The sequence below is a fragment of the Anastrepha ludens genome, chromosome 4, assembly GCF_028408465.1.
Source record: "Anastrepha ludens isolate Willacy chromosome 4, idAnaLude1.1, whole genome shotgun sequence".
In the NCBI taxonomy this organism is placed as follows: domain Eukaryota; kingdom Metazoa; phylum Arthropoda; class Insecta; order Diptera; family Tephritidae; genus Anastrepha; species Anastrepha ludens.
The window spans coordinates 77613329-77633282 of NC_071500.1; the positions used below are offsets into that span (position 1 = coordinate 77613329).

The 19954-nt window shown below is 36.8% G+C and overlaps 1 protein-coding gene across 1 annotated transcript; it reads right to left on the reverse strand.

Annotated features, from left to right (window-relative positions):
- Nucleotides 1-10003: 10003 nt before the first annotated feature.
- Nucleotides 10004-19573, reverse strand: LOC128859906 (ATP-dependent DNA helicase Q4). The gene is made up of 7 exons (XM_054097046.1): nt 19353-19573; nt 18596-19295; nt 13646-16127; nt 12069-12845; nt 11820-11995; nt 10772-11088; nt 10004-10699 (listed from the first exon to the last, which is right to left on the reverse strand). Exons 1-7 carry the CDS (start codon nt 19452-19454, stop codon nt 10466-10468), a joined length of 4788 nt encoding a protein of 1595 aa, XP_053953021.1. The 5' UTR covers nt 19455-19573; the 3' UTR covers nt 10004-10465.
- Nucleotides 19574-19954: the final 381 nt, after the last annotated feature.

The following is a 19954-nucleotide window of genomic DNA, read 5'->3' on the forward strand; positions in this document are numbered from 1 at the left end:
GTTAGTGCATTTAAGGAAACATTTTAAGGCTAATATGTTTGAAGGGTTCGGTTAACGAGCGCTTTATTCCTACGCTGCTGGGTAAAATAAAATTGCACTTCTTCTCTCTGCAAAACTGCGATCTCTTCTAATTTTCCAAGGAATTCCTTTAAATCAATGCTCGCTCAGAAGTGCTTCATTTGCTGAGCGCTCTTTCTCTCTTTCTGAATTTTTTCGACAGAGAAGTAAAGAGCGTTGCTATGGATGACTAAATGAGCAAATCGATAACAAAATATTTGAATGCTTTTTTTTCTTTTCACTGATTTAAATAATGATTTTGTTTTTAATATAATTCTACTCACCGTCCTCAGAAACTGCTTTCAAAATAACTGTAAAACTTCTCTAAAACATGTTAGGGCCACAAAATATCCTAATGAGAACTTATGCATGCGCAAAACATTAATTGTCATTCATACTGTATTGAAAGCGCAAGGCTTAGGCAGTGGCTTAACATACATATACATTATTATTTAATATATGTAGGTACTCGTATAAGGCACTAATTATAATAATTATCTATTTTTTAAATAATGATTAAAAATCCTACAAACAAGTATATGATAAACATATACATACAAAGCATAAATAAAAATAAATTAAAGAAAAAACTTTGCAAGGTATACAGAAGGTAACTTTATGCTATTATTTATATATTATATGTGTATATCATAATTTTAATTTCAATTTCTTACTTCACGTCATCAATAATAAATAATAATAAACACAAAATAACGATTGCAGACGTTTTAAATAAAAACATTAGTTACTATTACAGAAGCAAAAACAATGAGTTTATTTATTTATTTATTCTATACTTTATAAATTTATAAAGTATATGTTGGGGCTGAGCAACTAAGGCCATATTGCCCCAAGGAAAGCTGATTTACACTTCATGAAGTAAGTTATGTACACTAAGAGCGTCTTTAAGGATTTTCATAGCACTTTCCTGGCTACAGTTTAGGGCTTTTATTAGATTGATGTTTTGGTCTCCTGATACTGGACACTGTTTGAGTATATGTTCAACGCTGAGGATGGTTGAGCACCATGCGCATTCTAATGGCCTTGGCTGTTGAAAGTAATGTTGGGATGAGAACTTTGTTACGCCAACTCTCATGCGAGCCATGATTATGCAATCTGTTCTGGATAAGTTTGGGTTGTATTTGGGTCGGTTGATGCCGGTGTTGTGTTTGTTCAAAAAGGATTCTGATAGAGACCATTTTTGATTTTCATTCTCTTGGACGTATTTTTTGTAATAATTTGTGATAATCGTTCTTAAACATGGAACTTCTGATATTACGGGAAATTGCTGGCATTTTTGGCGGCATCATCGGCTAGCTCGTTTCCCTTTATCCCTGAGTGACCAGGTATCCATAACACTGTAATGTTTGCTTGGCCTGGCAGACCATTTGTAAGATATGTGAACTGCTCGCTGTTTTCATTAAGAAGAGATACAGCTACGCTGAGGCTGTCGGTGCATATTAGTGCACAATTATGTTTTGTTGCTGCATAGTGTGCTGCAAATCGTATGGCTGCCAGCTCCGCGTTGTGAATTCCAGTATTAGGTGGTAATAGTGATTCGTGAACGACATTGTATTCATCCTTAGAGTTTTGTTCGACTACTGCGTATGTTGCTGTTTCGTCGAGCAGGGAACCGTCTGTATATATGGTTATATCTGGAGCGTGCCTATTTTTGTATTCTAGAAATGCTTGTTGGTAGATGATTGCGTTGGTGTTGTTTTTTTTTGTCTACTTAAGGAGATGTCAATCATTAATTTTGAATGTACTGTGATCTGTTCTATGGGTTTGGCCGGTATTGGTATGTTTGTACTTCGCATTTTCGTTGCTATCTATCTAATGCTACACCAACTTCTGTTTATTTTTTCTTTGTTTTGATTTTTGTTTATTACGTTCCAGAATTCTGTATGCAGAGCATGTACGGGAGACTTTAGGGCCTTTGCCACCATATTTATAGACCTGGTGCTCAGTAGCCAGTCGAAATCTTTAAAGCATGCCTCTACTCTGGTGGCATCTAGCGGTGTTGATATTAGTAGCCCAGACGCTGTTCTGAAACAATTGTTCATGGTTGTGTTTATTTTGCTTTTATTTGCCTCGGATGTCCATCCGTATAGGGTCACGCAGTGCTGTACTGCTCCTTCAGCTAAAGATCTACATATTGCGAGTGCCGTATCTATATGTGGGCCTTTTTTCTTTGTGCATATTATCTTCAGCACGTTGTGCACCTTGCTAAGTTTGTTAACTATATTTTTGACGTGGTCATTCCAAAGAGCATTTCTAGTGAAAGTGACACCTAAAATTCTCATATTGCTTTGTAATGTTATCGTGGTGTTTCTAATTGCAATATTATTTGCGTGGCAGCTTCTTTTCCTGCATATGGTCTTCTATCTTGTTAGCTGGAATCACTGCTCCTGTCATGTTTGCCCAGTTTTGTATCTTCCTGTCCAAATTATTCAAGTTTCGTTGTACTTCAGCTTCAGCTCCTGAGACTAATGCAAATATGTTGTCTGCGTATATCCCTATAAAGTTTACACCGAGTGTGTTATTAACCAACTGGAAAGTGTGTTTGTGTACGCGCTGAAGAGGAATACTGACAGAGGTGAACCTTGTGGGATGCCATTGTTGAGAGTAAAGGGGCGTGAGAAGTACCCGTCGACTTTGACGGTGATCCCTCTATGTGAAAGGAAGGATAGTATAAGCTTTAAAAGCATTTGGGGTACACCCCATATATTTAATTCTTTTATTACGTGTGTTGATATGACCCTGTCAAATGCCTTCTCGATATCTTCAGAAACTATGACATTGTGGTTCTGATTTCCCAAGCAGGTTTTCGTATTTGCTTCAAGTAGGTGACAAAGGGTATATACCCCGTGTCGAGCTTTGTATGCGTGTTGCGATGCATGAATGTTGTGTCCATAAGCTTTCCAGAGCCTTTGCGTTATTATTTTGTCCAAAATTTTTGCTAGGACTGTTATTAAGGAAATAGGACGATAACCTTCCGTGGAGTTCTGATTTTTTCCAGCTTTTGGTATGGGTGTGAGTGTTGCATGCTTCCAGTCGTGTGGATATGTTCCTGTTCTGAGGATTTCACTGTAAAGCTCGCATAAGCGGTTTTTGATTATGGTCGATGCGTTTTTGATCATGGATTAAGTGATTTTATCCTTTCCGGGTGTCTTTCCTTTCACACGCTGGAGAGTGAGATTTAATTCGATCAATGTTACTTCGTTCATTATTCCATTAGTGTTATTGTTGTCACAAACATTGCTGAAATTTATTTGTTTTTTCGTGGATTAGTTGAGGACTGAAATTATCGTTTGATGCTATTGAACTCCATAAATTAGCGAATTTCTCAGCTATTACCTCTGGGTGTGACAGTATGTCATTATTTTCAAAAATGGGAGGGAAGTCTAGTGTTTTAGATGATTTTATCTTTTTGACCTTGGTCCAAATTGTTTTTGTGTCAAGGGTAGGGTTAAGTGAGTTAACAAAACAAGTCCATGTTTCCTTTTTAGCCTGTTTGCATGCTCTTCTAACTTGAGCTGAGATCTTTTTGTAGTTTAGACTAGTTACTGGAGTTTTTTTCGCTTTAAATTTCTGCCATGCTTTGTTTTTTAGAATCACGAGCTTGCTTATTTCGGAGTTGAACCAACTTGGTGTTTCCTTTTGTTTGAGGGGTTGGTCAAGTGGCATAGATTCGTTGGAAGATTTCCGAATTATTTTTTGATCTGTGCCGCTTCCTTATTCACGTTTCTAGTTAGTTCAAATTGATGGTTTAGGATGTCATTTTTCCGCTTGAACAGATCCCAGTTGGCTTTACGTTCCTGGAATCGCTTTTCAACTTTTTTGAGGTATTTTGGTCCGGTATTAGTTATGAATATAGGAAAGTGGTCTCCCGCGATTGATTGAGCTGGGCAGCTCCAGTTTCGCGTTGATGCGAGTTCAGCGTTTGCCATAGATACGTCGACTGAAGTGAGAGTGTTCCTTGTGCTTAAAAGTGTTGGCGATCCGTCATTCATAATGGTAAGATTTCGTCGATCTGCGAATTGTTCCCACAGTGCACCACTTCTTGAACAGTATTTCGAACCCCATAAGGTGTTTTGGGCGTTTAAGTCACCTCCTATGAGGTGGTGACCTGTGTTTATTTCGGGTATGTCGTCGAGAAGTTGTGTAGTTAAGTTCACATCAGTTTCTTTGTATATATTTGTAATATGCAAGTCTTTTACCCCGTGTACTGTAATTGTCTGATGTAGAAGATTACTAGTAGAAGTCCTGTGATTGGATGTGTTGACTGTATTTTTTACCAAAATCGCTATACCGGATTTGGCATATGGTGATGTTTTGTTGTGATGATAGGCTTTGTAGTTTGGTAAGTGCAAAAAATTCAGTTTTTTTTGTACAATGTGCGTTTCTTGTAAGAGTAGAACGTCTGGCTTATGTTTGTTTACGAGGTATTCGAGTGCAAATTTGTTATTTGAGTATCCTTGTATGTTCCACTGTAATATTGATAAGTTAGTACCAATATCCATTTGAGTCAAGGTTATGATTATTTTTGTTTTGTTTTTGGTTGAGTGTTTTGTATTTATTTAATTTGTTGCTGTTGGTTTGAGTCTGGAAGTGTGTGTTTGTATGTTTTAGGTGTGATGATGGTTTTGAGATCTGGAAATCTCTTATAAAGTTGAGAGCATGGAGACATTTCAATGTCACTACTCTCTGAAGGCGAAAATTCAATTTCATTGTTTTCTGTTTGTGTTTTTTCAATTTCTTTTGTAGTAGTAGATGATGATGGCGTGATGTTTTGAGTTTGTGTATTTGGTTTCGTTGTAATTGGTGTTGTAGTAGAAGTAGATGCATTCTTTTGATTTTGTACTGTTTCGCTTGATAGTTCTCGTTGCTTATTTTGGTTGTATTTGATGTTGTTGGTGTAGTTTGGTTGTTGTTTTTGTTTAGACTTTTTATATTTTTTGTAGTTGTGATATTGTTTTTGACTATTGTTGGTTTTTGAAACGGTGCTATTTCGTAGGCTGATGGGTTTGTATTGAATAATTTCCATGCTTGTCTTACTGTGCACCTGTTTTCAATTTTTATTTTATTTATTGCTTTGTGTTTGAGAAAGCTTGGACATGCGGGATCGCTGGAGGCGTGCCTGTCATTGTTACAGTTCACACAGAATTTTTTCTGGCAAGTTTCATGTGGTGGTGGTTCTGCGCATTCTTTGCATAGTTCTACGCCTTTGCACCATTTTTTCGTGTGCCCTAGCTTTTGACACATTTGGCATCTCATGGGATTTGGAATGTGTTCCTGCACGCGAACTCTTTCCCAACCTAGCATGAGTGTGTCAGGTCTGCGTATTAGATCGAAAGTTATCACTGCGGCGCCGGTTGGAACTAGTTTGTCCTCGACTTTCTTCATAATCTTCTTCACCTCGACGACTTTTTGTTTAGCCAAACCTTCCACCAATTCGGCTTCCGTTAGGGTGATTATATTCCTCGAATATACTCTTCCTTGAATGGTATTGAGTGTTTTGTGCGATGTGATTTTGACGGGGATTACTCCGACGTGGGTGGCTTTCATGAATTTTTCAGCCGCTTTTAGGTTATTTGTTTTGATGAGTAGATCTCCAGACTTAAGTTCTGATACGTGAGTGTATTCAGTGCTTATGTGCTTTAATCCTCTTTCAGTTTGGAACACATTGTATTTGGAGAGTGAACGTATGCCGTCTTCCACAATTGGGCCCGTTGCCGCTGCCACAAGATAACGGGGAATATGGTCGTCGGATTGTTTATGTTCTGGTAGGTACATAAAGTTCGTCTCAGTTTTTTTTAGTCGTTTTCCTGGGGGGTTATCCGGATCGAGGTCTCGGAACCGGTTTCTTTTGGGGTGGTCAACCCCACTCATTTTGAATTTAGTTCATTACAGAATACGTGTGTAATTTTTATTTCGTATGGAAAAAAAAGAAACAACGGTTTTTCTCTACCACGAAAATATCACTATAACTTCTAGTTACTAACACACCGATTATGATACTCGTTCTTAACGCGGCGACTGCCCGAATAAGACTGTGAACAATGAGTTTAATTCAACTCCTAATTTTCCTATGTGAGACGCTTAGGGTGGTTGAAAGAGGTCAGTATGAGAAAGTAATGTATGAAGATACGCAAATTGCCTGCGTTGCAAAAAATTAAAAAAAATGTAAATTTTACAGCACTGTAAACGTTAAACATTCTAAAATGCCATTTTTCTCTCAAGCGTCACATATTATTTGCATCAAAGTTATTTCGCTGAGCTTTTAACGTTTAAAAAATGTCTGTTGAAAAGTGAGTTGACAAAATTTTGTGTTTTGGTTTTTAAAGTAACGATTTCTTTAATGTTTAAATTCTTAATATTTTTTTGTTTTTAGCGAAACCCTATTCGCCTCTCATTCGCGATTAATATGGAGGAAGAAGTTCGCTGTTGGCTGCAGGAAAAAAAGCGTATTTGAACGCGTTCTGCAAAACATTTCCTAGTGAATTGCAATGAAATGGTCAGAAAATTTCAATTACATAATAATTGCATACTGTTTTTGTTCAATTTAATTTTGTAGAAGGTTAATTAATACAACTTATTTTAGTTTGATATGCGCACTTTCATTTAATGTTTTTAAATTTAAAAAAATCCTTACTTATACTGTAAAACAGATTATTGATTTTTTATAAATCCTCAAAAAATGCGTGGACAAAACAAATGTAGCACCACTTTATAACGGTATTTTATTTTTACTTTTAATTTTGTTGTCACTGGAAATAATTCATAACTGTACAGTGGAAACAATTCATAACTGTCAGTCGGAAGTGAATTGCAGAACCAGCCCGATTATGGAATAAATTGTAGAAGTGGAAAAATTAAACGGAGATATACTCGTACAAGAAAATACACAAAGAAAGTTTTCAAAAGCGGTATTGACACACAAAATAACCTTATGGTTACATTACGAATATTTTAAGGTAAAAAGTTATGCAAAAATTTATATTAACACGCATTTGGCTCAATGACCAGTTTTTAACGAAATTTCGAGAAATCATAAGCCCGATTTATTTACGCGTTCAAATAGTCGTTTGATTTCGCAATGAAAATTAGATTTTTATTTCTGGTGATTTTACCGATACGTACTAAAGTTCCCATGACAGTCGGTTCTACGTAACCGGAACGACCCGGATTTATATTCGGCCAAGGATTATCACTTCAGTAGCATTCCCCATATATACATATGTGAGGAGACAAACAAAACAACAAAAGTATATTTAAAATCGAAAGGAACTACCTCCAATAACACTAGAGATGAAAACGAAGCCGCTGTACCATTCGGTGTAGTGTAGTGCACCGCTATTGCCACTAAAGTACAAAATCGCTTGCCGGCAGCACTTGGGGCAAATACAAAGAAATGTTGCTATCGACATTTAAGGTAATAGGCCGGAAGGCCTGACGAAGCTACAGACTTATCAAAACACTGCGACAGAATGTGTACTGATGTCCCCACTACTACATCTACATGAAGAGGTCCATATGCTCCCTGTAAAGGAGCATAATAAAACGCTCAGCAAGCAGTTCCTGTTACGGTGTTACTGAAGGTCACACCCATGCAGACAGCTGATTGAGCCTGAGCCACCTCCCAGGCAAGTCAGGAGGCACCTCCTTAACTACGCGGACGAGATCCAGGACAAAACAAACCGACAATTACTGGATCGGACAGTGTACAGACAGACAATTAACGACTTTGGTTTCTGATGTTAAAAAGAGACATAAAATTGTAACTTTACTGAGTACTACGCACAGGACAAAGCAATTCAATGAGAACGAAAAGAAATCAGAAATAATTAACTTCTATAATTGAACGAAATGTGGCGTGGCACATTGGTCGCGATGGTGGGGACCTATCGCAGCAAGCGTGAATTAAATCGGTGGCCCGCAAACAGAGAAATAGGTCTGCCTTGTCCGTGATAAATGAAATTCGTAGCAATCCACGACTACCAAAACATCTCCGAAAATATCTGGCCCTCGCGGCATCTCTTGGTGCATCATACCCCGTCGAAGAAACGCACTTGGTGCCATATACATAGAGGCCAAGTCATATGCAACTATTGCCTTTTTACAGCATAATTACATATTTTTTAGTACTGTTGTATTTTTTTTAGCACTTTGTAAAATTTTGATTGTATGTAAAATTACTTTAGATGCGTACTTTTATTTAATGTTTAAATTTAAACCAAGTCTTTTCTTATAGATACAAATAATACGTTTTTTATAACACCTATCTCTTTGTTTGGGGTTTGGCCTTTATCAGTGGTGTTCGTCTTGATGCTTTTATGCAAATGTAGGATCCTACGGTTGAATACTGCCTCCGAACTGCAGATGGTTTTTACGATGATCTTTTTCATGCTAAAAATACACTCGGAAGTTTACCCCTGCCAGCCGATTAGAAAACCACTTTTTCTGTCATTTCATAACCGGGTTTTGGATGGAACCTGTTCTCTACCGAATGGTAGTCACGCACTAAGCTATTCTGCTACGTCGGCTGCCTTAGATTAAAAAATTATCGCAACATAGGTGTCGGTTCGGTTCGGGCTGCCATGTAGTCAAAATTTTAAAGCTACGCACTATATCCATTTACATAATTTTTTCGAGAGAACACCTGTTTTAAATAATTGTATTTTTATTATGTTGGAATTCCGTTTTCTTTTCAGAAATAAGTGTTTGATTTAAACAAAAGAAAATTGTATATATCGTCTTAAATCCCTTATCCCTTAGTATTAAAATAGCCTATAAATTTTTTGATGCTTTGAGAAAATGAATTTCAAACTTTTTGTCGAAAGTAGCTCTCACTCAAATCTCGTTATGTCTGTAAATATTTATTATTTTTGACTGACGTTTTGACGCACTTTGTGGAACTAGAATTTGACCAAATTTTGACCACATATAAAATCGACGATGGAGAATCCAAAAATTCAATAAAAAAATAATAGCCTATGAGCACATAGGCTATTGTTATACTAAGGGGACGATATATGCATATTTTCTTCTCCCGTGGAAACTCTCCAAAACGGGTTTCCTCGCATAATAGCCCTTTATAGAAGTGGAGAAACATTATCATATAGGAAAGATCCGTGAGAGAAGGAGCAATTTGTTTGCTATCTTTGAATATTACTATTAAAAAAAAAAAAAAAGTAAGTATTTTGTGACGAAAAGTACTAAAATTCAAGGGGGTACCGATACAATTAGAATTTTTTATATCTCATTCTTAATTTACAAATATATCTGTGGACATTTGACTAACCACCCTTTCAAAAATAATAATTTTTTCAGCAAGGCGAAACCTTTTATGCTTAACAAAAATACTGGAGAACTAAAGTTCTCAGGCGATATGAATAATAATAAGAAAATTAACGTAGTTAGTTTTGGTGTTCTCAAAAACGAATTTTTTTTTTTTTTTTTTTTTTTTTTGCTTTTAACATATTATTATTTAAAAGATACATCCACACCAGCACAACTGCAACTGGCGGCCACACTGAGGGTTTAGGCGGAAGGTGGCCTTCAAAAGGATATAGAAAAGATAGTCGTAGTACGTTTGCATGCTAATTATTTTAGACAGTTATTTTGCTGTCGATGGATAGACCTAAGCATGACGGAGTACGAGACAACGAAATCAAAATAATGTTTTCTTAAATATTTTGCGCACTTTCGCGTTATTACCCTCACGAAGCGTCCCGCAATATTCTTATGGTCTCCCATAAGTCTGAGGATGAGTAGAGTTCTTATGTTTTCCCATTAAAAAAGTCATATGTTAATTTTGTTACTCTGTTATTGCGTTCCTCAGAACATCGAAATTCATTTTAGAAAAAGTGGAAAAGAAGCCGTGAAAGTGGGCACCAAATGTCGAATTCAGAGTCACTGAGAAGTAAATTACAGATTGTATCCGTTTAATGTAAAATAATTTTTATTATTGCCTTCCCATATATGTACATATATATTTTTGTACCTACATCAGTTAGTGGTCAGTAAAGGTGAAAAATGAGATAAGTAGTTTTGTGGGAAAAAATTTTTAAATTCTGTATTTTCATGTTTAAAATTGTGTGCTGGAAACAGTTCAGTTTCATATTGAACTAATAATTGAGCTTATACGTGTACATTTAAGATTAAGTCACATTGTAAAAAGGCATTTTAAAATAATATTGTCATTAACTCATTTCTATTTATTTTTCCCGAAAATTTTCTTTTGGAAAAAACCCACCCATATCAAGAAGCCAAATCAATTGATTTGACTGTGAGTATATCCTTGGAATTGCCACTTCTAGAAACATGTTGATAAGCCCAGAGACGGGCATTGAATTTGCTAGTTTAAAATCATGCAAAATGTCTTATTTCAAAATTACTACAATTGCTACATGCGTCTCCGTACAATAAGCGCATTAGCCACATTTAGAATCCTATTGAACTCAACATTTGAGTGGGCTCTCCAATACTTGCAACGGCCCCAAATAACAGCAGGAAAGTTTGGGCTTGGTATGCCATGAAAAATGCGAGCAACATTACGACCACAGAAGTTATTATCGGGATACATGCCAATGAGCGAAAGAACGTCGTGTTCAATATCTGCATCGGATATATTGGAGGCCTGTAAATTAGGAGAAATTAATGCATGTGTTGGATTTGAAAATCGTTAGTGAAGAATTCACACTTTACTTACATCAGCTTCTAATTTCAGTTCTTTTGGATAATCGTTTTGGAAATAATCTCGAATAATGCCTTTAAGCTGATTCGAACGATCTGGGGCATAGTTCGCATTTGTGCACGGCACATAGGTATTATAGGCCACCGATGATAGACCTTGAAAGACATACTGGAGTTGTATCAATTGCGTTCTTTCTTGCTCGACGGTGCGATTATAAAGGGTGTCAAGTGCATCATCTATCTCCTCTGGTACAAAGTCTCCTGGCGCTTTCAAACGAAAACCAATGTCATGAAAGTTTACGTTAATGGGTGAGCGGCGCGGATTGCCATCAACTGCAATTTAAGGTGTAAATATGAAGAAAAAAATAAGTTACGACTCTAATATTTGACGTTGAATACTAATGTTTATTAATGCATTCATTATTCCGTTTCTGAATGACTGATTCAAATATAATCTGAATATATGATATTATGTGCTCGGTAGTTCGAAGCTTAAGCCGGACGATAATCAATTCGTTTAATTAAATACAAAAGAACGTAACCGAGAGATTAAGTTCTGCAGTTCTCCCACATGAGATTGCAGATTGAGCAACTGGCAGCCCGTCAGCCCCCGCAGTTATGGTCAACAGAGCTCGTATGATATTTTTTTAGAAGTCAAAAATTTAAAATAAAACCAAAACATTTCCCTTTTCAGAGAAATAAAATTATTTAAAGATTGAAAAATATGAGGGGAAAATATGAAATCCATTATTTTTTGCGCAAATGGTTTAAAACTGTTTTATGGTCGATCTTTAACTCCTGCGCGATGCTACGACAATTTTCTCCTTGCTGACTTCCATTGTTAACACACTGTAACTCACAACTGAATGGAACAAACAAAAACGCAAAACATGTTTTTAGTATAGAATGTCACCTTGACAACAAGTATAAACTTTAAGTTGTTTGATCGATACTTTACGAGAAATCAATCACTGCATCCATCTACCGAGAAAATAATGGATATCTTCTTATGGTCTCACTTGATGAAACGAGAATGTTGCGACAATTTTATGTTTACGAATTACCTTCAGTCCATTCTAAATTTTTCAATTGATATTTCACAATGCCACTATTCCAACCAATTGCTGCAGCAACATCAATCACGGAAAATTCGATTATATTTGAATCTTCAACAAATTTATCCTGTTTAATTTCAAGCGCAATAGCCATAGCTAATGGTGGACAATTTTTGGCGGCATGTCTGGAATATTTCAATGTAATAATAAGCAAATTAATTTCAACTCGCCTTTTTAGTTAATTATACGAGTACTCACTTCAAATACTTTGCACCCCCGTATGATATGACCTTAGCCATGGTATAAGCATTACTGAGCACATTAATGTTCCAACGAGCATCCAATTCTAGATAGCATAGCAATGTAGAAATATTTTCTTGTGGTATGTCCAATTCTTCAACGGTGCGTTCGACAGAAAACGCAATCTCGTGGCCGGGACACATGCGATCGTTCTCCTTCGAGTAAGCCTTAACCACCAACTCGCTGCTCGAAACTTTAGTTTTATGATATTGCTCTTCCGAAGTACTCTTCTTTGAGCAGGCACACGGAACAAATACATGTTGCAACAGTTTGCGTATTACATGTCGATCGATTGAGTTGGCAAAGATGTGCCGCCGCAGCTCACATTTATCACCTCCCCGTGCATCTAAAAAGAGATGACAGTGTGCCGGTTTGCCATCTCGTCCAGCACGACCAATTTCTTGTACATAACTTTCGTAGTTGCGGGGCATATTGTAATGAATAACTGCACGCAAATCTGGTTTATTGATACCCATACCGAAAGCGATAGTGGCCACAACGATACGGAGATCATTACGCATAAAAGCGTTTTGTATTGTGCGACGACGCGAGGCAGGCATGCCAGCATGATAGGGCTCCGCAGCCCAATTAACGCGCTTACGCTTTCGCTTACCACTCTCTGACCCATCCCTTTCGTTACATTGATTTTGCATGCAGGTACGGAGATATGACGCTATTCGCTCGCACTCATCACGACGCGTGCAATAAACAATTATTGATTGGCAATCACTGAATCTGAAATTAATATGAAAATTGTCTTATGTAGGAATATGTTTATACTTAGATGGTTTAGGATATAAATATATTATTATGGTATTATAGAAACACCTACAAAGGATGCCATTTCAGCAAAAGTCGTTCGAAAGAATTTATTTTCTACAACTCTAAATTTTCACTGTTATTCGAGCTTCTCTGATATCATAAGTTGACGATTGTTCGATATTAGCGTCCGACATGGCATTGATGGTTTTTGCTCAAAAGTAGACGGTAACCTTTGCGATCTTTTTCGATTCTTTACTGCGAGGAACCTTACATTCTTTCCTACTAATACATCCACGGCAACCTCAACTTCATTCTCCAAAAGTTTGCTCTCCTAACTCGTGCGCGTGAAAACAGACAAACTGGTTCTACTTCTAGGAATGCCGTATGCCGCTAACTGGACCTGTGTAATGGTGTCACTGGCCTAGGTTCGCTTTATTCGCGAACCCAATCTAAATAATCTTCAAAAACCTTATGAAATACTCCACAAACCTAATAAAACTTTCTTGAAACTATATCGATGTCTATGAAAGCTCGACAACCGCGATTTCCTGTATTATTTAAAAAAAATTATGAGATAATAAACTCTTTCAATTAAATGTGTTTTAATTAAGAGATGGTCTTCCATAGAAAGATTCCAACAAGCCTCAAACATAAAATTAATCTTCCAAAATGATCTACAATTTACTTCTGAATAAAATCTTTTTGGAAGATCAATTTTTTGGTTTGTTTTTCACAGTCTCTCAATTATTATAGTATTAATTTTGGTATCTTACCGATCACTAGTCAGCAAGGCTAATAACGCTGCGTCCTTATTCTCGTCCTTCGACACGGATAACAGAAGATTATCTGGCAGTGGAGTGTCACTTATTATACCCCGTTCGCCATCTTTAATTCCTAAATGACTAATAATGCTTAACCTCGTCGGTAATGTTGCTGTGGCAGTCAAACCCAAAACTGTATTAATTCCTAAGTTCTGCTTTAGAACTTTGCAAATCATCAAGTAGCTAGGGCGAAAATTGTGACTCCATTGGGACACACAGTGCGCCTCGTCAATACAGGCAAATGCAATTGCAGGCAGTTGTCGCAGTATTGCACCAAAACCAGTGGAACGTTCACCCGCTACTACTGCTTCAGGTGACACCAATAAAATATCCACCTCTCCAGCAGAAATCATTTCCATTACCTTAAGTCGCTGTTGGGGTGTTTGATTTGTGTGCAGGCAATGTGCGCGCAAAAAGTGTGGCACACCTGTCACCTGATCTTCCATAAGTGATACCAGTGGAGATATAACTAATGTTATTGCTTGTCTTCGATGACTGTACAAGTAAGCAGGCAATTGGTAGCATAACGATTTTCCGCTACCGGTGCTGAGTGTAACTAATGTTGAAAGACCAGACAGAATGCGCATAATTGCACGCTCTTGGCCCTTTCGAAAACTTGTATGCCCGAACATACGTAATGCATCTGTCACTTCAGCAGGAATGTCATCACGTACATTTCCATTGGCATTCAGCTCATAAAGAGGTGTAGTGCCACCAAACTTCGTGTCGGGTGTTTTGGCTTCTGCAGATGACACATGTAGACCAGCTTTTTTAAGAAAATCTTCTGGAATTTTATGACCCACATATTTTTTTATAGGTGACTCTTGAGTAACTGGTGCAGAAATAACATCAAGGGCAATATTTTCCAGATCCTCGTCGCTTTCAAAGCACATATTATCGTCATTATCACTAGCACTATCACTCAAGTTGTCCTCACTTTTATTACCAACCATTGCTACTTGATCTATTTCTTCGTTGTGATCATCCAATTTTTGTAGATCCTGGCTCACAAAACCATCATCAGTGCTCTGATATAAAGCTGTATTTGGGGCTTCTGGTAATTTCGATATATTTCTGCTGTGCAGCACGGCGGCACTCTGAGCTGCCATTCGTTCAGCCTCTTCGAGAGTTGGAAATGGCGACGGATCCTCCTCGAGTTGTGCTGACAAAGGTAGCAAAGAATCACCCTTCAATTTACACTGAGCAGCAAAATGGCCTACTTGCCCGCAAGTGAAGCATGTGAGGACACCTCCGTCACAGCCACCCATATCCATATCGGGGCCAATGAGTGCAGCAATTTTCTTTTTGTGACGCCATTGCTTTTTCTTAAACTTAGAGTAATTCATATGGCGTTTTCCACGAGCGAATATTTTTTTTTGCAGGTTTATTGAGACATAGTTTTCATTCAGTTTTCCTGATGCGATTTTTTCTTCGAGCTTCTTTCGGGCTGCTGCACGTTTCTCATTAATAATTGGCGTGTGTGAGGGTTTACACTTCGCAGTTGCCTCTCCTGCTGTTGCAGTTGTCACTCGTGCACTATTTATATATCGCTGTGCTATATCATCCGCACTCTCCAACTCACAATTTGGCACGCGGGGAGTACAGGTGAGATCTCCACGCTCGAGCAGCATGGTATAACGCAACATGGCTGCTTCCGGTGGCTTTTCTTCTTGCTCTTCTGATTCTTCTACATTCGTTGCTGTAATATCCAAGGTATCTTTAGAGTCCGCTGCTCTTGAATTCTTAGCTCTACCCCGAGTCACTCTTTGCGACGCTGTTTGTTTTGTGCCATGTTGTTTTAGCTTTGACTTTGCTTCTCTGGAAACTTTTACTCCACCAACGAGCTGAGTTTTAACTTGTTTTTTAACAGTTTTAGTGTTTTTGCGAGTTGCCTTAACATTTTTAGGTGGAGGATATTTTGATTCCTCATTGTCATCGAAATCAAAAACATTTTTACAATTTCCTGATACTTGCTTTATTTCGCTTTCTATATCTTTAGTAGGTGAGTTCCTCATTCCATTGCTGTGATTTTTTTCAATGGTCTTAAGCACTCTGCGCCTTTTGGCTACGTGCTTATAAATCTGATCCTCCTCTTCACCAGCACTATCCGAAACAACTGAGTCTGAGTCCCCATTGGTGAGTGTACTTAGTTTAACCGATACGTCTTTAGGGCTTTCCGATTTAATGTGTATTTCCTTTTCCTCTAAATTATTTTCATTCTTTGTCTCGTTAGCATTGGGAAATTGTTCTAACGTTTTCACATTAATATTACTCAGACCATATCGTTTTTCTACAATCGGTGTTTTTGGAAGGGCGGAACCAACCGATTGGACGAACTTAGTTGCAGCTGCTACACCTCCTTCTAGTCCCTCATCAATGGTATTACGATTAAGCCAGCCGGAATCCACTTGTATCTGTGAGGGAACTTCTTTACCTGAAAAAAAAGGAAATGCCCCATTATATACATATGTATTTATAATTGTCAGTCAGCATGGCTCGGTAGCGTTCGTCATTCACCGATTTCGAAAGAAATTTGGAAGCGTTGTTCTGGCATTGAACGATTCATGATGACCTGCCAAACCTTACTGAATAGAAATATCAGTTTGCCAGTCTCAGCTGTCAAACCATAGTTATCGATATCGTTAATTCTCATACGGCTAAACAACACACCCTATACCACACTAAATCTGTCAAAAACGCGCATTTATTAAAAAAATTATGGGGAAATTGAAAAATGTATATTAAGTATTATAATAAGAGTTGTATACGAGTTTATACGATTTGTAAGTTTGTTGATCAACTGAAATAAACAATGCATTCGACCACAGACTTTGTATACTTATATTTAAGACGTCTAGAAAAAATATGCATGTTACAATAAAATTATGTATATTTTGATTAACTCTATACCTTACACTGCTATATTTTGTTGGAAACTTCTATGTCGTATAACTTCCGCACATTGTTTGCTCATTGAGTGCACCTGCTTTTGGTAATAACCTGGAGGAATCTTGTACCATTCTTCCTAGATGATCTGCTATAAAGAAGTTGTTGTTGTAGCAGCATAAACATTCCCAATACATATCCAGGGAATGCTGCTGAAATGACAGTCTCCGGCCGGATATAAATCCGAGTTGTTCCGGTTACATAGAACTGACTGTGGGAACGTTTAATGATTTTCTCGTCTCTATTGGTGAAGCTTCCGTGCCAATTACCAGTTTGTTACACTGATGGTGTAGTACTAAGCCCTATTTACTCAGAATGCACACCTCCAGTAAGTAGGTTTTTCCTTGACCCAATATCTGGTTCAGAGATTTACAATTTAAAGAATAATCTAAAAAAGCTCTGATCCAGGGGGAAATGATGATATTTCAAACCAACGTTAGAAAAAATAACTACTTTAGACCAATGCAATACGGTTTCAGGCCTGGAGCTTCAACTGAAGACACTCTTCTTGAACTCTATTGAATTATATAATATATAAAGCAATGGATGATAAAAAAATTACGCTACCAATTTGTTGATATAACAAAAGCATTCGATATAGTTGATCATAACGTTCTTTAAGTAAACTTAACTCTGATTTAAATATTTAATGAATAAACACTTCCAATTTTGTTTTTGCTTTACATATATTAATTCACTGTTTTCATTACCTTTAATGTGAAAAATTAAATATTTGCTGACGACTTGGTGATTACATACGGTTCAATCAAGGCTTTCAATCTTTTTGTTGATAATATATATTAATCACCTGCTAAGAGAGTGGTTCGCAAATCATAGGCCAATTGTAAGCAATAAAACTAAATTAATGTGTTTTACTCTTCGTAACAAGCAAGTGCCGAATGGTGATGTTTTTTCCAATCTACAGCGATACTTTTTTATCGGTAAATTATTTACCCATTGATGTATTTAAAACGAATCTCGCATCAATTTTGCACCGAAAACAGTTATTGACAGTAAATGTTTTAAGGTCGAAGTAGTTTCTAATTTCAAGTGTCTGGAAGTTTTAGTCATCGCATATAACTACTTTGAAGCGATATATGTTATCCACTGCACGTTCATTTTATCGTCTTAGAAAATTGCGTTCAAGCAGTGTACTAAAAATGGTATATTATGGGCTTGTACAATCTAGATTACAATATGGTATAAGCTGCTAGGGGGAGTGCATACTTTATTTTTTTATGTACTACTAAAAGTCGTCCGCTATTAATTTCGACCTCTATGAATCTTTTTAAGGTATCGTGAGACACCTGTAGTACAACAAAGTTTTGAAAAATTTCTTTACAAGGAGTGGATATTTACGAAGTCCAATATACCATTCACACAGATTATGAAGTAATTCTTTAATCACATGCCGCAGTTCTAGGTCTTATTCACATTACCCTTTTCCATAGTTTCTGAACCATAATATCTTGTACACTTTTCAATAAACTTCCTAAAGATATACAACTTGTTAGAAGATTAACCTTTTTCTGCTTTCACTTGGCTTTTTAATTTCAAACATGACGATATTGAAGTACTTTGTGCCTGTCACACAACCTATCTTTTCATTTAAAACCATTCCAATATATTGTCCTAAATTTGTTTAATACATTTTATTGCATAATTAATTAATTTATTTAATCTACCATTTAATTTCATTTAGATTTTTTATGTCTTCAAAATGCGTGCCACATCATTTAGCATCCATTAATATATTATATTTATATCTAAGTATACTCATAGATGTTATAAGATAATGAAGAATTGTAAACAAACTAAAACAAAACAATTTACCAGGGGAATGGCACTAGGCACTGATGCTACCATAACGATATAAAGACCTCACGTTATTGTAACAAGATTAATTATATTTTACCATAACTTAGTCGGAATCCCGGTACAGATACTTTTACTCACCTGTTAACAAAAGATTCACAGTAACGCCTCCTGCTCCTTGCTGCTCTTTCGCCTTTTGCACCAATATTGTTTCTAAATCAGGCAGTACTACCTCAGATCGTTGACTAATATGTGGTGCACTTACTTGTCGCGTTAGCTGTGCACTGATTTCTGAGTTAGCACGCGAAAGTGATTTTCTTGGATTGCGTATGCAAAACGATGTGGATTTGAAAAGCTTTGCAGATAAATTGGATGTGAATGGTTTTTTCAATGTACCAGAATCATTTAAGTTTTTTCTCCCACTCTTTTCAACCTGCTTTTTACTTTCCTCGGGGCCCCATGCTTTTTCATTCAACTCGCGTATTTCTGTATCTTCAAACTCTTTGATACCCTTTTCTTCGTTATCTGCACACATTATATCCTTTCGAACACTTATTGTAGGATCTTGTTGTTGTGCAGACTGTTCGTATTGATTCAATTGCCCAAGAACGTTTGTGCACTTTGTAACACCCACTAACGCTGCGATGCTGCTGGAAATACCCGAACTTTCATCATTATAGTTTTTTGCAGTTGTATCATTGTCAGGCGGTGATATTTCTAAGACATTAAATCCGTCATCGTCAAAAACCTCGTTTAATGTATCCTCCAAAAATGATGTTTTCAACTTATAATACATTTTGTAAGCATCCCGTATTTCTTGCGGCGCCTCACGAATATCATACTGAAAAAATTAAAATATTGAATATTTCATAAATAATTTATCGAGTTGTTTACTCACTTTGGACGGAACTCGTGAATGTTTACTCTTGAAATCTCGCTCCCATGTTTTTACACGTATTTTATATTTCTGGTATTTATGTTTATATACGGAATCACTCATTGCCAGATCAAAAGCTTAATTTTAATTTTAACTGCTGTGAATTACAAACAAAATATTACCTAATTTCGTGTGTAGTCAGTCCATGCAAATAAAATTCAATACCTGATATTTTGTAGTTCCACATCAAATGTCAACTTTCGCGCCATTTAAATTTTCCCTAAAGCAACCCCCAAACAAAGTAATTCATGCATTCAACTAATTGCACAACTAGTTGGATGTTCGGGCGTAACAACTGCGATACAAACGACATCTAGGCTGTATGCAAGCTGATAGCATAAGCTACAAAGCCAAAATAGGCAGGTGTTTAATTTTCGAAATTTGGTGGCTTTAATGTCAAAATCATGTAATTGTTTTCCATTAATTCTACGACCGTCAATCAGATTGGAAACAAATATATTACTTTGGCAAATACCAAAACGAAAAAAAACCAAATTAGCTGTTCTAGTAATGCCTCCTGGAAAGAACCGAGGCGAGTTCCATGTGTTAATTCGCCTAAAATT

Bases quoted from the DNA above. Each gene is read 5' to 3' on its own strand.
- LOC128859906 (XM_054097046.1), bottom strand. From the start codon at position 19,454: ATGAGTGATTCCGTATATAAACATAAATACCAGAAATATAAAATACGT. The intron at 19,296-19,352 runs GTGAGTAAACAA...TAATTTTTTCAG, and splicing joins ATTCACGAGTTCCGTCCAAA to TATGATATTCGTGAGGCGCC. The intron at 11,089-11,819 runs GTAATTCGTAAA...CTTAAATTGCAG, and splicing joins AAATTTAGAATGGACTGAAG to TTGATGGCAATCCGCGCCGC.